The following is a 15,965-nucleotide window of genomic DNA, read 5'->3' as shown; positions in this document are numbered from 1 at the left end:
GGCAGCACTGTGTCCCTGTGAGCCCTGATGTCAGGGTTGGATCAGAGCCCATAGAGTCCCAAAGCAGCTCTGATTCTGAGGAGGAGATACAATCTGTGGGAGAGAAACTCTCTCAGGTTTCACAGGCACAGCTGGAGGGGGAGCCCCCCCCGCTCACATTCCTGGGAGCGACATTGACCCTGGCATGGAAAGGGAGGGGCAATTTGAGCTTTTAGAAGCAAGGCGCAGGCACAGGCACAAGTGAGAGGTTGCAGAAGCCAAGCTGAGGTGCTCAGCCCAATTGGCTCAATGTCAACAGCTGAGCCCCGAGGCCCCATGGGAGAGGGGGAGACTTTCCCCTCCTACTCCTTAAGTTCAGAGAGTTGCCGCACTTTTCCTCAAATGGAGACCAACTGATGTCCTAACTCTTAGAAACTCCTAGGCGGCTGTCCCTTTGTATTTCCCCAGAGTCTCAGGCAATTAGCATCTGTAAGCTTCATTAGTGTCAAGGTTGGATCGGAGCCCATAGAGCCCCATAGCAGTTCTGATTCTGAGCAAGAGATAGAAACTATGGGAGAGGAACCCGTATGCTGTTCAGAAGTGCTGCCGGAGGGAGAATCCCTCCCTGCTCACATTCATGAGAGTGGTAGAGACCCCGGCAGGCAGGGGGAGGGACAACTGGAGCTTCAGTACACTAGGCGCCAGCGAAGGGACAAGCGGGAGATGGAGGGTGCCAAGAGGAGGCACTTGTAAGGAGCGCCCTAGCTGCCTCTTACAGTCCCCTCCAATAGCCAACTCAAGACACAGACGAAAAGGATTCTTTCCAAGGCTTTATTCCTTTTACAACTTAAAGACTCTTTCAGATGCTAATCACCCACGACTAAGCAAGGAACTGCACTGGGGTAGTCAGCAGAGTAGCCTATGCTCCAGGTAAGGCAGTTGATCCCCGTTTGAAGGAGGAGGGCAGGAAGACTCTGAACTTATGGGCTATGGAGAGGTCCTCCCTCTTACCCGTGGGTCCTTGGGACGCGACTGTTGTTTTAGCGCCAAGCAGGCAGAGAGCCTCCTCTCAGCGCCCTCCACCTGGCGCTGCTCCCTGCGTCTGCACCAAGCATCCAGCAAAACTCCCTCCCCCGCTCTCTCGCTGCCAGGGTCGCCATCTCTCTCAGGAATGCAGGCAGGAGGAATCTCTCCCTGCCGCTGTGCCTGTGAGAGATGAGTGAGCTCCTCTCCCACGGGTTGTTGCTCTTCCTCAGAATCAGAACTGCTCTGGGGCTCTATGGGCTCAGTTTCCACCCTGACAGCGCTCAGCTCACTTGGCATGGCGTCAACAGCTGCGCCCCGATGCCCCACGGGAAAGGGGTGGACTTTTGCCTCCTAGCCCTTAAATTCAGAGGTTTCCTGCCTCTGCCCTCCAAACAGAGATCAACTGATTCACTGAGGCTAGAAACCTCTGGTAGGCAGCTCTCTTAAGTTTCCCTCATTAGGCTCATGCAATTAGCATCTGTAAGCATCATTAGGTTGAATGGAAATAAAGCCTTGGAAAGGAGCCCTATTGTCTGCGTGTTGATTCTCTGGCTACTTGAGGATTTCAGAAGGCAGCAAGGGCGCTCCTGACAATTAGGTTGAATGGAATCAAAGCCTTGGAAAGCAGCCCTTTTGTCTGAGCGTTGATTCTGGCTATTGGAGGATTCAGTCGGCTACAGAGGCATTCCTGACACCTGGTTCCACTACACCACTGCCACCTGCCTACTTCTCAAAGCACCTGTGGGGCATGCAGATTACCTCCAGGTGGTAATCAAGGTGGCCACCTCGGTAGTGGCTTGCTCAACACAGGACTGTACTATGGAGGCCGAATGCGTGGCTCTGGAGGGCGCCTGGTTGGCTACCCCTGGTGCTCTGCCTCGCAGCTGCTCTCCAGGCTCAGGCAGAGCTCTTTGACATCACCTGCTACCTGAGCCCTTGGCGGTACGAGAGACTGGACCTGGGACCTTCTGCATGCAAAGCATGGGCTCTGCCACTAACCACTGAGCTATCCTCCCTTCCCCTTCTAGAAAGGGGAAAGCCAAAGCCCTCTGTGCGGCCTCCATCACAGGGCTTGTTGTGTTACAGCCCACAGCTCTCCCCCACCCCTGCCATGAACTGATAACAACAGAAGAAGAGCCCTGCTGGATTAGGCCAAAGCATCTCGTTTGCCGCAGTGGTCACCCAGATGCCACTGGGAAGCTCACAAGTGGGACACGGGAACAATAGCGGTCTTCCACTGTCGTTTCCCAGCGACTGGCATTCAAAGGCATGGTGCCTCTGAAGCTTGAGGAAGCATCCAGCCACCATGGCTAATAGCCATTGATAGCCTTATCCTTCATGTATGTGACTAACCCCCCTTTGAAACCATCTAAGATGGCGGCCTGATATTAAAATGAGCCAGAGCCATCTGACTTACTGATTAGGGGTGACACAGCCACCAAATGTACTTGACCCAGTCTCTTTGCAGACCCCCTCCGAGAAGAAAAAAGGAGGACCAATTCCCAGATTCTGAGCCCAGAAGTGGTAGCGTGGACATTCTGAGTTTAGAGAGACTGAATGAACCCATCACTAGCCACCTAAGGATGTTTGCTCTGCTAGAATCTGGGGTGGTTCCAGATGGAGGGCTTCCCACACTGCCAGTTAAAAGGCACTGTGCAGCTATTTGATCTTTTCTTCTATGCCAGATTTTCTGCAGTAAGAAAAAAGGTGGAAGAAATGGTGGGAGAACACCGGAGCATTATGAATGGGAGTTGACATCCTCTGGACCCCCCACAATATTCCGTAGAAAGGGCAATGCAATGGAAATGCCACAAATCTCTTTCCTGGAGACCAAAGCAGTCTCAAAGCTTGAGGCTTCCGTCTAGAGCATCAACCACCCCTTTTAATCCCCTCGCTGCCTCACTTGAAGGGCAAGACTCTTGTCAGTTAGCCAGCCCTTCCTGGGGTCTTTTTGGTGGTGACCAAAATTTGGAATAGCCTCCCCTTCTCTGCTCATGCTTTGGCAAGTGGCAAAAACTGTTACAGCCTCCTCCAACCTGAGGTCCCCCAGAGGTGTTGGACTTAGGAATGTCAGAGAATTCCGCGACGGATCTCGGTGAGGCCGAATGCCAGTGCATTCAGCCCCCCGAAATCCATCGCGGAATGGCCTGCCACCCCTCCGCCCCCCGTGGATCCCCCCTGGGACGAGACTTACCTGGGGCAGATGTTCCGGACGGTGGCTCCAGCGGCGGTGGCTGGTCTTCTGAACGTCTGCTGCCGCCGCCATCTGCAGTCTATGTCTTTTTTCCCCCCCCATAGACGTGATAGGCTATGTAAAGACTTACGCAGCCGCCTATCACGTCTGGGTTAAAAAAAAAAAAAAAGCATACGCAGATGGCGGCGGCTACGGCCGCCACCATTTGCGTTCCTTATTTTTCACCGTCTTAGTCTACGTCAATATTTACATAGACTAAGACGGAGAAAAATAAGGAACACAAATGGCGCCCACTACACTATTTGCGTTCCCCTTTCTTTTCTTTGTCTTAGTCTACGTAAATATTGACGTAGACTAGGACGGCAAAAAATAAGGAACGCAAATGGCGGTGGCATTTTTTTTTGTTACCCAGAGCCCTCTGTGGCCAGGGGGGGAGGACTGCATCGCCTCCCCCCCCGTCAAGGATTTCGACCATGAACAGAATCCGCAAAAAGGTAAGTCACTTTCGTACATCCCTAGTTGGACTACAACCTCCCGCATCCTCCAATCCTCATGGCTGGCTGTGGAATGCTGGGAGTCGTGGCTAAACACTTCTGGGGGCACCAGGTCTGGGAAGGCTGCTTGATTATTTCAGCAGCCTTTTTCTGGATGGTACTTTTTAAAATGTATTCTTCCAACAGCTGTTGTTTTGTTTTTCTTTTTTTCCCATGATATCTTTTGGTTATTTTATTGATGTTTTTGCTATTACTGTGCGGGTATCGTTATTGATCATCTAATTGTATTAGCCTCCTTCATTATTCATATAGAAAGGTGTGTTATAAATACTGGAAATAAATAATGCAGGCTCAACTGGGATTCAGACTTTGTGGGATCAATGTCCTCCTGTCCCTGGGAATTGTCTGTGAATTCTCACACACACACACACTCACTCACACACCAGTGGCAGCCAAGGGTGTCAAGGGGGGAGGGGGTACGCTCACAGCCTGATAAAGTTATGGCATACAGCATCAGAGGTTATGGGTGATCAAGACAGGAGGAGACAACCCAGGGAAGCCGTTCTTAACCATAGCCCCATGTCTTCTGGTTTTCCCCCCTAAGGCAGAGCATCGTCAGATATCTTTCTTGACGCTTGCAGTGCTGTGCTTCCCTTCGTACTTATTTATTTTTAAATAATAATGTTTTTTACTGGCCGTTGGGACTGCTCCAAAGCAAAGTGAGGGCCTCTAGCCGTCCACATCTTCTTTTCCCATGGATGCCTCTGGGCCACACGTGGGGCTCTGAGACATTCTTAGGAAATGAAGGTGGCAGGTGGCTGCAGGCTGATGCCGTCATCTGCAGCATGCCCATCTCGTGGTGGTACCCAGGTCAGTTTCTCAAATTGCCAAATGTGCCCACAGGCCCAAAATGGTTGCCTACCCCTGCCCTAAGGTCCAAATAAATAAATAAATAAATAAATAAAAATGGGGGGGAATCTCACAACACTTAAAGAAGACATACAATTAAATGTTAAGAATTGTGTCATTGAATTTTCAACAAACCTTCCTTCTTGACATTTACCCAGACAGACAACGGCTTGGCACTTGATGAAGTCCGACATCTATACTGTCCAGCAAATTGGTCAGACATAACGTGCACCTCTAAGATGCGTCCCCGAACCAGAATCCTGTGACTGAAGCCTTTAATTTTGTCGATGGGTTGATTTTTGAAGAACCAGTGAATCTTTGTAGTCGGATGTACTGGACAACCTAGAAAGTGAGGACATTTTTAGCCTGTTTTCCTATAACATTAGGATTTTGTGCTTAAAATATCTATGAATTGACACGAATTTGTTACGTGCACCTTTTTGGGGAGGACAGGAGCAGTACCCTGCCCGACCACACACAGTTTCAAGACCACATGGGTTTATTCTAGTGCCAGTCTCAATATCCCCACACCACCAAATCCATCTTCAGATTTATGAATACTTGTATTGAAAACATATATTTAAAAAAAAATCTGATGCCAGATTAAGTGGCTATTGGGCAGCATAGAAATGTAATAACTGAATTAATTAAATGAATTCCAGCAGTGGTCAGGGCTACTAGTGGGCAAGACTAGAGCCAAAAGTGGCAGGGCACCCCTTTGTTCTCTCTCTGCCACACACTTTCACCCCATTTTCCCCCTTCTTGTCCCAGGCATGAAATTAGGTTGCATGTAGCCACTGGCTGCTCACCTCTGGCTTCAAGCCTGCTCTTGGACATATGCAATATTATATTGCAACAAAAGCAGGGTAGTTCAAGGGCATTTGTTGTGATTTGTAAACACATCATAATAACCAGAGGTGCAGTGGACTGCAACTTCGGTGTTAGGGGGGCAGGTATAGCCGATTGCCCCTACCCACCCATCAAAAGGGTGCCCCTGTTCCAGCGCTAACACATACAGATATATTGAGTCATACCTATCCGTAACAGATCTCCAGGCACCACGCTAACATTGGTACCGATTCCAGAGGCCATGAGGACACGCTTTCTCCTACTGTTGCTGGATGATCCGTTGTTAGGCTCCTGAAACCTTCGCTCTGGGAAGAAAGGGGGGGAGGGGAAACTAAGCATGACATCCCAGTGTTTCCCAGGAATAAAAGTGATGGGATATTTTAACCAGACAGCCAAACGTTTGAATGCTCCTGAACAGCTCTTTGGATCCTGGCCCATATTTTTATGCCATTTCTCCTTCCCAGTGCAAAGTGTGTGTGTGTGTGTGGGGGGGGGGGGAGGCCAACCTTGATCACCATTACCTTATGCAGTTTGCTTCCCCAAACTGCTTCAGAAAATGACTTTGTACAGGGCTGGATCCAGGTTTGGGGGTTATAGGTGGCCCACCCATTCCAGGAGGCAGCCCCACAACTCTTATCTCACCCCCCCTTCCAGTGGTGTAGTGGAGACAGGGCTCACAGAGATGCAGTCCCAGCACTATTGTTTATTGGCAGGGACGCTGACATCCCCCTCAGACTCCCCAGTTCCCTCTGAGCTTTGCTGAAATCTTCACAGTAGCTGGGGGGAAATGAATTTTCCCAGCAACAATTAGGGATGTATGGATTGTGTGAAATTTGTTCCATCCATGGAGTGTCAAGTGTCTTTTGTTCCATTGTCCACCCACTGACAGAACTGGATTTTTTTTTCATATTTGTGAAAATATGCATGTGCAAAAATGTGCAAATTCCCCCCAAATCTGCACTTTCCCCCAAAATACGCATTTTCATGCTTTAGCCTATGAGGGAAACATACATTTGGGGCAGGTTTTTAAATATTTTGAGTAGTTTTCTACGGCAAAATTTGCGCAAAATTTCCGAATGCTAGAAAAACAGTGCATGTCTGTGGAATCTGCCCATACAGGGGAAAAGGCAGTCCACTGCAGAATCTACAGGTCAGATTCATAAAAACCCAAACTCATTTGGTTCCACTGCAGATTTCTCCGACATCCCTAACAACAATACATTGTTCTCTGCTGTAACGCAAAGTATTTGTGGGTGGCTTGATTTTGAATGGGCAATGAAGACCTCTTAGCTTTACAAAAAATACCTTGCTCTTGGAGGAGATGACAACTGCTAGAACTGGTTTGGGGATATGGAACAACCCAGCTGCCTGAATTTTTGGACTCACCTTATGGGGATGGATATGGGGGCTTTCATGATGAGCGCCTCCACTTCCAAAATGTACCACTACCCCACTGCCTTCATCACATTAAAATCTGCTTTCAGCAGATGGGTGAGCAGGTGGAACTTTCCCTCAGATGTCAGCAGGGAGGAAGGGGAGGCAGCAGTAGCAACGAGACATAAGCACTGGGGACCAAGCAAAAGCGTGGCTCAGGCCGAAGACAGAAAGGCCCTCAGCAGCTGCCCAATGGTGCCACCTGGCACTGCTGGTCCTGAGCGAGTACTTGCCAGCCAATCGAAGAACAGTTGTGGCTACGGCTCGTCCAAGAGCGTTGGTGGCTGTGCAAATGTAAGTCCCGGTGTCTTCACCTGAAACATTCCTCAGGAGTAAGGAACCATTTGCAACCGTGAAAACGTCATTTCTTGGGGAGCTTTCATTTTTAAACCATGTGACCTCAGGTTGGGGAAGACCTGGGGAGAAAGCAGTATGATACAAAAGAGTATTAAAACATTTGTGAAAAGTGCAATTTTTTATTATGAAATTGGGCGATGGTGGTGGAATTGCTAGGGCTTACAATTAGGATCATCACAGCCTGTTAAGGAATATTTAGTTGGTTAATTGTCTGCTGTACCTTTTAACTAATGGTCTTCAAGTACATTTGCATATTAGCAAAAGCTCAATATAGGTGTCTGTCAGGATTCCCCTTATGGCCTAGACCCCATGAGCAACCCCTTAAGGATCTCTTGCCTCCTTAAGAATCCCACTTTCCTTCTTTTAAACTTCTCCTTCCCAGTAATGTGGGGTTTAGGCTGTAGGAATGGGGTGATTGACACAGAGATACAGAGTTTAACCACAATAGTTTATTGGTAAATTAAAGCAAGGAAATCACAACTAAAGGTATTTACACAATAGAGTTGAGTGATACAAAAGGCATTAACAGAAAATAAAAGTTACAGAAATGCATGTTCCTGTACCCTAGCTGTAGTTAGACTGCGCCAGGCTGCTTCTTTCTGCTCTCTCTTCAGACTCTGGTCTCCCCAACTCTGACCTTACTGCTCTGTTCTTTCTGACTCTCTCTTTTTATACCCTCCTCCCCGAAAACTGAAAATACTGCTTCAAACCTAAAGATATGAAACTTAACTGAGGAAATGAAACTAAAATGTAACCAGGGAAATGAAACTGGGTTAGGGGGTTGGACTCGATGGCCTTGTAGGCCCCTTCCAACCCTACTATTCTATGATTCTATGAAACTGCTCCTCTCAGAGATACCCCCTCCCAACAAAAACCCCCAGGCCTCTAGGCCTGACCTTCTTCCTTTCCTCTGTAGGCCTCAAACCTTCACAATGTCTTTTTGAGACACTGAAGGAAGTGTGAGATAACTTATTAAGTTATTACACTAACCCAAACTACTGTTCATTGTCATAAGGAAAATACCCAAACTATTTTGTTAAGTGGCCTTAACAGTCAAGCCCAAGGATTACAGTATCTCCACAAATCCCATTTTGCAAGAAGTGTACGAGAACATGAGCAAGCGGGGGGGATGGACGTTGTGCAGTTCTCCAGTTTTCCCAAGTGATAGGAAGCTACAGAGGCAACCTTTTACAGATCAATTTCTTTGTGAGAGAGAACTTAAGATTTATAGCAAAGTTTTTAAAAAACAAAACAAATACAACTGGAACACAAGAAAGTGGGCAAGCTTCTTGACAGACAGTTCCTTTGCATGCAGTCACAGGAATAATGTGATGTGAGGCAAAAGTACTGAGTAACTAAGGCCACAATGAATTAATTTAAGTACAAGATCTGCAACATTAACATGTGCAGGACATTTTGATATCAATCACTGAAGCTGCGAGGTGATTCAGACCATATTTCCTTGAGACAAAAACGGGATATTGGGATGACAAAAACGAGACAGATCAAACTGAATGTAGGGCGGAAAGAATCTCTATGGGCAGAATGATGGTAGAAATAACAGTAGGATTCACACTCCTGGCTCCCACATGCTGAATGGGGCTTAGCGGCCGCCTCTTGAATTCCCTGCCACTGCGGACAAGCCAGGGGGCGGCGTCTGATCACCGCTAGCTCAAGAAGCCTGGCCCTGACTGGATAAAGTAAATGGAACTTCCTCTTTCGTCACACTAGTAGTTTTACTGCACGCATTGATTAGCATACAGCCTTATGATAAACGCGTTGTTTTTTACAAAAAATTAAAAATGGGACAAAATTGACATTTATATTACAACGACGGGACGGTTGGGAAATATGAAAAAAACGGTACTGTCCCATTTAAAACAGTACGTATGGTCAGCCTACTTATAGGTAGAGACTAACACAGCTGCTGGGTTGGGCGCAGTCATGCAACTGCCAGTAGCCACACCTTTTCAGGTGTTGAGGGAGGCCCTGCTGAATCACTCGCCCCATTCTCCACAGTTCCATTAGGTGAAACAGACTGACCCTGAAGGAAATCCATACCCTGGCCCCTCCCAGGTTCCAGAGCCCTGAGTGCCAAGTCTTGGGAACCCTCCATCACTTTCAGTGTGCTTCCAAGTGCTCACCAAATTCCTACCTATCCATGTCGTTCCCTGCACAGCTCTGCCAATTGTAACCAACCTATTTAAAGCATGCTTACCAGCGCTAATTGCTAGCAAACCCACACCAAGGTCATACTGTTAAACCGGTGAAGAAACCTGCACACTTCAGCACATCTGCTTGACAGGCAAAAAAATTCCCACTCAGATCATGAGCAACCAGCTACCCTTACAGTGCACACCCTGATGCAAAGGTGGGCGGGTGCCACAAGCTGCAAAGACACCTGGTTTGGGGTAAGGTAGGATGAAATAAATGTTTAAGCCCTGTGCTATGCCGGCATCATCATGACATGTCTCCATCTCTCTTCTGTGCCTTGCCTCTCTTCGCACGTGCTGCTCCCGCCTGGATTCCTTGCGGCGGGCAGGCAAGCATGCTTCCTCAGTGCGGTATCAGTTCCCCCCAAAGCAAGCAGCGTACACTTGGAGATGCCCGGCCAACCACAAAATATAGATTCTGTCACCTTCACGGGTGGCATTCAGACTGCCAAACAGTTTCTTTCCAACCGAGCACCTCTAGTGAGATGAGTGTGTAGCGGCCACCAGTTTTAACCATCATGATTCTTTACAGAAACCAGTTCCAAGTGTTTTAGGGTCCTTGGGCAAGACACCCCCAATGGGCCCTCTGCCTCAATGAGTTTACCTTCTCGCCACCATTGTCACCCTCTGCTCTTGCGCCTCCTCCTCTTTCTCATCACTACTGCCGCTTGCTTGCTTGACAGACAGGGAGCAAGGAGGCTGGGGCATCTCCTGCTCCTCCCTCTCACCACTGCTGTTGTCTGGGCCAGAGCAAGAGGCAGGGGAATGAGCAGGCTGCAATGGGGAAGAGGAAGAGCAAGTCCAGGGGGCTCTTGGCAGTGGGTCCCTGCTGGGGTGCGGGCCCTTGGCAGGTGCCCAACCATGCCTATCCTTCACGGTGGCCCTGAAAGAAAACCTATTAGCCATTACCAAAAGAATAGCCTCGAGAGCCCTTTACCTGGCATGCAACACAGCGGTGTTCCAGTTTCAATGTCTTGCACATCAGGTGTCCACTGACTGGGGTACAGGAAGAGGTTGCAGAGATATGTAGGAAGCTGTCTTACACTGGGTCAGATTATTTGCTCATCTCGCCCCATAGTGTCTACTCTGACTTGCAGTTAGGAATGGGTGAGAAATTCATTGGGTTTGCATTTTAATGCAAGTTTACCCAGTTTGCACCTCCCAGAACCGAATACAATTTGCAGTCAGAAATCCATATGCATCTGAGCTTGCAATGCTTCCCAGAATAAATATATCTGACAAGATGTGCACATTTGGAAAAATGTGCAAAGGAAAAGGCATGCATTTCTAAAATGTGCACAAATATGCTTTAGTCAATCAGTGCATGCAAACAAAAATGCATACAATTGAAAAATGCACAACTGAAAAATGCATACAAAAATATGTACAAATTCCTGTGCAAAAAATCCCCCAGCCCAGCTCACATGGAACCAGGGTGGAACAAGCTTGGTGGTAAAAAAAAATGAGAAACTCAACAAGACTGAGCTTGACGTATTCAGCCATCTCTTGGGCGGAGACCTTTTGCATCACCTGCCACCTGATCTTTTAAATGGAGATATCAGAGATTGAACCTGGGGCCTTCATCATGAAAAGCTACAGGTCCTCCCTGTATGAAGTCTAATTATTAAGCCAGGCTGAACATTCTTTTTCACAGATCATTTTGCAAAATTGCTTTATAGGCGATTTCTTCATGATGTGGAATGATCCCTGAGAGAGGAAGTTTAGCATCTCGGTCAAGAGCTTAGCACTTTTCTGTCCGCACCTCCGGTTTTCTTCTCGGTATAATGTAAACCAGACTTAATTTTTGGAGCTAGCTATTTTTATGGAAAATAAAAGTGTCTATCAAAAAGCTATCAGAAAGAAAATCACTCTAACAGGATTGCCACCAATCTGAACTTACTCTCTTCAACTCAAAAGCCTATTTTAAAAAAACTGTTAAACAAGTCAACAACATATTAGAAAGAACTAATTTAAATGGCAGATACTATAAATACTGCAGAGAAACAGCTTCACTCTACTTGGAGAAGACCTCCTGAAATCAGGAAGGGATCTTGTTCCAATCCAGAGCCCCTTTTGTGGTTGCGGCCCAAATACTTTCAGCCAGGGTTTTGACACCTTTTCATAACATTCTCAGCTAGAGTTAAAATTCTTTAGATGTGCTATATTTTCCAAAGCTACGCAGGAATACCAACTCACACTACACAGAGGTTAAGGAAGCAAGGCTAGAAGAGCCTGAACTAATTTAAATTACTGCTTAAGGATCAAATCAGGCAGGAATCAGCCACAGAAACAACAACAACATTAGCAATATTAACTATAAGGGTTGCAATCCTCCTGTAGATTTCATGCATGTAAGCCCAACGACTTCAGCACAGCCATGATCACAGGCCCTGAGTCCTAATTCTGAGGACATTTACTGAAATATCTGGATTCATTTCTGGCCTGTTTTCAAGTTCAATTCAAAGAGCTGGTGTTGACCTTTAAAGCTCTTCCTGGCATCGGTCCAGCCAGAGTAGCTGAGGGATCAGCTTTTTTCCATACAAGCCTACTCAGGCCTAGGGATGTATGAAATCCGTACCACCTGCGTTTCACAGATTTCAGGCGCCTGTCGTTCCGTCTTCTGCCCATCGACAGAATCAGATTTTTTTGTTTCCAAATTTGCACAAATGCGCATTTGGACAAATTTGCACGTGCAAAAATGTACAAATTCTCCCCAAATGTGTGTTTCCATGCATTAGCCTATGGGAGAAATGCACATTTTGGGCCAATTTGGGGGGGGGGGGGTTGCATAGTTTCCTAAGACGAAATTTGCACACAATTTGGAAAAGTTAGAAAACTGGTCCACAAGTGTGTGGAATCTGCCCGACGGGGGAAAAGCTGGTCCGCTGAGGAATCCATGGGTTGGATTCAGGAAAATCTGAACTCAATTGTTTCCGTTGTGGATTTCTTTGACATCCCTACTCATGCTTTAAGGCAGTGTTCCCTAACCTGGTGCCCTCCACATGTGTAGGACTGAAACTCCCATCATTCCCCTCCAGTGGCCACGCTGGCTAGGAATTATGGGAGTTGCAGTCCAACACAAATTGGGGGACGCTGCCTTCAGGTGCCACTCCCTTCACTGGCATGGCAGGTGGGGACTAAGGATGTTTGTGGAATTAGCACTTTGCAAAGCCCAATATGAACTGACCTGATCTGCAGCTCCTGGATGAACATATGGATCATAACTTAGTTATCTACCAGCTTCCCGAATGTTCTGACACAGTTGTTGGCTCAATTAATCAGTATCAAAATGCATGCAGAAATGCATATTTTGAGACAAATGCATTGAGAAATGCACATTTTGAGAAAAAATATGTTTAAGATACGTAATTAAAGATGTATTTATATGCACATTTTTGAATGGAATAAAACATTCACAGATTTAAAAGGCAATCATATGGCCCCTAGAAAGTGTCTGAGGGGCCTTAGGATCCTGGGGATTTTCTCCTCTGAGACCATAGACAGAGCTATTTCCTGGGGGGGGGGAATCCCCACTCAGATTTCTACCCCTCTCAGCCACCACGGAAAGCTCCACAGTGGCTCATCTCCTGAGGTCGGTGTCACAACACTGGAAGAGGACAGGGAGGGAGAAAAGGGAGCGTGCCAGTGCAGGGACAGAAGAGGCCATGAATTCACCAGAACCACAAACCTCTCTGCCTCCACCCTTGCTAGATGGGCTCAAATACATCCAAGGAAGATGCCCCACTGCCCTTCAGGCCCTGCCTGCCTCTTGCTGGCAGGGTTTAGAACAGACTGTAGGATTGCACTCTGTATGTGGAAACAGGGAAAAATGGCCTTATGAGTGAACATATGCAAAACTGACACAGACTAGAAACAGACTGATTTGTCCATCCCTGGTGGGGAATAAGGAAAGGGCCTTCTCAGTGGTGGCACCACAACTCCAGTATGCTCTCCCAGTATGCTCTCCGCAGGGAGGCTTCCCTGGCCTTGCTGTCATTTCAACACCAGGCCCTTTTAATTTTCTCAGATATTTTATCTGCTTGTTTTTTCTCCTGTGTTCAGTCTTTATGCTGCTCTTTCATTTCTTGCTTTGATTTTATAGCTGTTACTCTTTTATTGTATGTACATGTTATGTCGTTTTTTTTTTCTTTTTGTGTGTTGTTGTTTTTTATGTTTCACTGTAAGCCACGCCAATAAATTTTTTGAAGGGCAGGTTACGAAGACTCTAAATACATATATCAATAAATGTAACCTAGAGGGGGACGATGTTTTTTTTAAAAGAGCAGTAAGCAGCTTAAGAAAGGCAAGGCCCCCTCCCTCAGTGAGTCCACCTTCTCACTGCCATTGTCACCAGCTGCTATTGCTCCCCAGCCTCTTTCTCCTCGTTCCTCCCACTTGCTTGCTTGACAGGCAGAGAGCCAGTGAGCATTTACTGCTCCACTTTCTCACACCACCCTTGTCTGGGCCAGAGCAAGAGGCAGGGGAACAAGCAGGTTGCCATGGTGAAGAGGAGGAGCAAGCCTGGGGGGCTCTTGTCATTGGGCCCCTCCTGGGGTGTGGGCCCTCGGCAGGTGCCCAAGCATGCCTACTCTTTGAGAGAGAGAGAGAGAGAGAGAGAGAGAGTTTTAATCACATATTTTCAATGTAATCAGTGAACACATACAAATATTCTAACAAATAACAAACATTACAAAGGAAATTCAATTATAGTCAATTGGGGATCACAAGAGTTTCAATGTATTAATAACCTTATATTTATCCACAGAAGTTCTTCGGGGGTTTAAGATTCAGTTGTAATTATCGAAATTTATATCTCCACCTCTGCCCATGACATGATGGTGGTTTTCTCTGGGAACCTTGTTTGTTGATAAGGTCTACGAACTTATATCAGATTGTATGGAAGGTGTCAAGGACTCTTTTTTTTGTCTTTGTGCCCTTATCTGTTTAGTCTTGATGACGGCCCTAACAACAACACATATGGGTCTCCCGCATCACATGCAGTTTGGCCCTTTAAACAAGGATTAGACATATTGATGGAGGATTGGTAGCTGATGGGTATTGGCCATGACAGCTAAACTGAACCTCCATGTACCGGGGGGTGGGGGATATACCTGTGAATACCAGCTGTTGAGCGCTATTGTCTTTATGTCTTCACAGAGGTATCTTGCTGGCCACTTTTGAAAAGAGTGCTGGACAAGGTAGTTCTTGCCCTAATGCAGGAGAGGGGAACATGCAGCCTTCCTGATGTGGTTAGACTCCAACTCCCTTCAGCCCCAGCCAGCATGACTAATGGGCAGGGACAATGGGAGTTGTAGTCTAACAACACCTGGAGGGCCATAGGTTCTCCACGCCTGACCCAATCCAAAAAGGCTTCCCCCCTCCTTTTACAAAATTACTGAGTTTCAAAAGCAGGACAGGAAGGAGGAGAAAAGGCTCAGCCTTCACATGGTGACATTCAACATTATATGCCATTGTCATATACCGAGCTAGACCAGTGGTCCATCTAAGCTCAGTATTGTTGACACTGACTGGCAGAGGCTCTCCAGGGCTTCAGGCAGGAATTTTCCCAGCCCTACCTGGAGATGCTGGGGACTGAACCTGGGACCGTCTACATGCAAAAGACCTCAGCTCAAGGGCTTAGCCCCTCCCCTAAATAACATTTAGTATTAACAAAACCATTTCATGGAAAACCCATTGCTTGTATCAGGTCAACATTTCAAAAATCAGTATAATTAAGGGTGAGAATGATTTTGAAAGATAGGCTTTCCTAAAAGAGTGCTCTCCAAAGACGTAGCTTGTTCTAGTTTGGCTTGAAGTTGCTCCTTGATGGCAAATACAAAATATTTCATAAAATCCTACAGGATATTTTGGAGCTGGGGGTTGGGAATTCTTTAAGAATAATTAGTAAGCCCAAACCTTTTATAGTGTGTAACATTTTACCAAGCTTTTAAGGTTGGCGGAAATTTGTTTTTAAGCATAGTTCATTTTATGGGCTCCCTGCAGTGCACATTTTGGGAGGAAATAAATACATGTTTCTGTCTACATGCAGTGTGTGTGTGTTTGCTATATATAAGTCTTTTTTTAGATAGAAAATCTTTTCTATGTAAAATGTCAGGGCCACAATTCTTGCAATTCTGCTGTGCAGCTCATTCATTTGTTTTATTTCATCAGTACCGCTGGAAACCTCACACAGGAGAAATGAACAAACCCAGCAAGTTGTACAGGGTTCATGATATACTTCAGTAGGCAGTGGTAAATGCAAGCAAAACAGCAGTATCTCATATGGTTAGCATCAAACTGACCTTGCGCTTTCTAAATTACACTTGTGTGGAACGTGCATGCTGAAACGCAAATCATCAGACTGGTAGGAGAGGGCAAGGAATGTGTCAGGTAAATTAAATCTAGGGCTCTATGCAAGAAAGGATTGGCTGAAACCAGGGCCCATTTTCAATGGGTAACGTTAATTCTAAATATAATCTCTTTTCCAGTGTCTTCTACTGAAAATTAGAG

General features: G+C 46.6%; 1 protein-coding gene across 1 annotated transcript in view; it reads right to left on the bottom strand.

Moving 5' to 3' along the window:
• ADAMTSL3 (ADAMTS like 3) overlaps nt 1-15,965 on the bottom strand; it is a 415,333-nt gene that overhangs the window by 17,655 nt on the left and 381,713 nt on the right. The window contains exons 24-26 of the mRNA XM_084817237.1: nt 7,119-7,301; nt 5,637-5,756; nt 4,738-4,944 (exon numbers count right to left, since the gene is read on the bottom strand). Of these exons, the coding sequence (XP_084673363.1) occupies nt 4,738-4,944; nt 5,637-5,756; nt 7,119-7,301 (510 nt within the window). The remainder of the gene's footprint in view (nt 1-4,737; nt 4,945-5,636; nt 5,757-7,118; nt 7,302-15,965) is intronic.

This window comes from Heloderma suspectum, chromosome 11, assembly GCF_057233095.1.
Source record: "Heloderma suspectum isolate Gila_16-S chromosome 11, 16-S_ref, whole genome shotgun sequence".
Taxonomy (NCBI): domain Eukaryota; kingdom Metazoa; phylum Chordata; class Lepidosauria; order Squamata; family Helodermatidae; genus Heloderma; species Heloderma suspectum.
The sequence above is the reverse complement of the archived record's forward strand: the minus strand, read 5'-3'. Positions and strand labels throughout refer to the sequence as shown.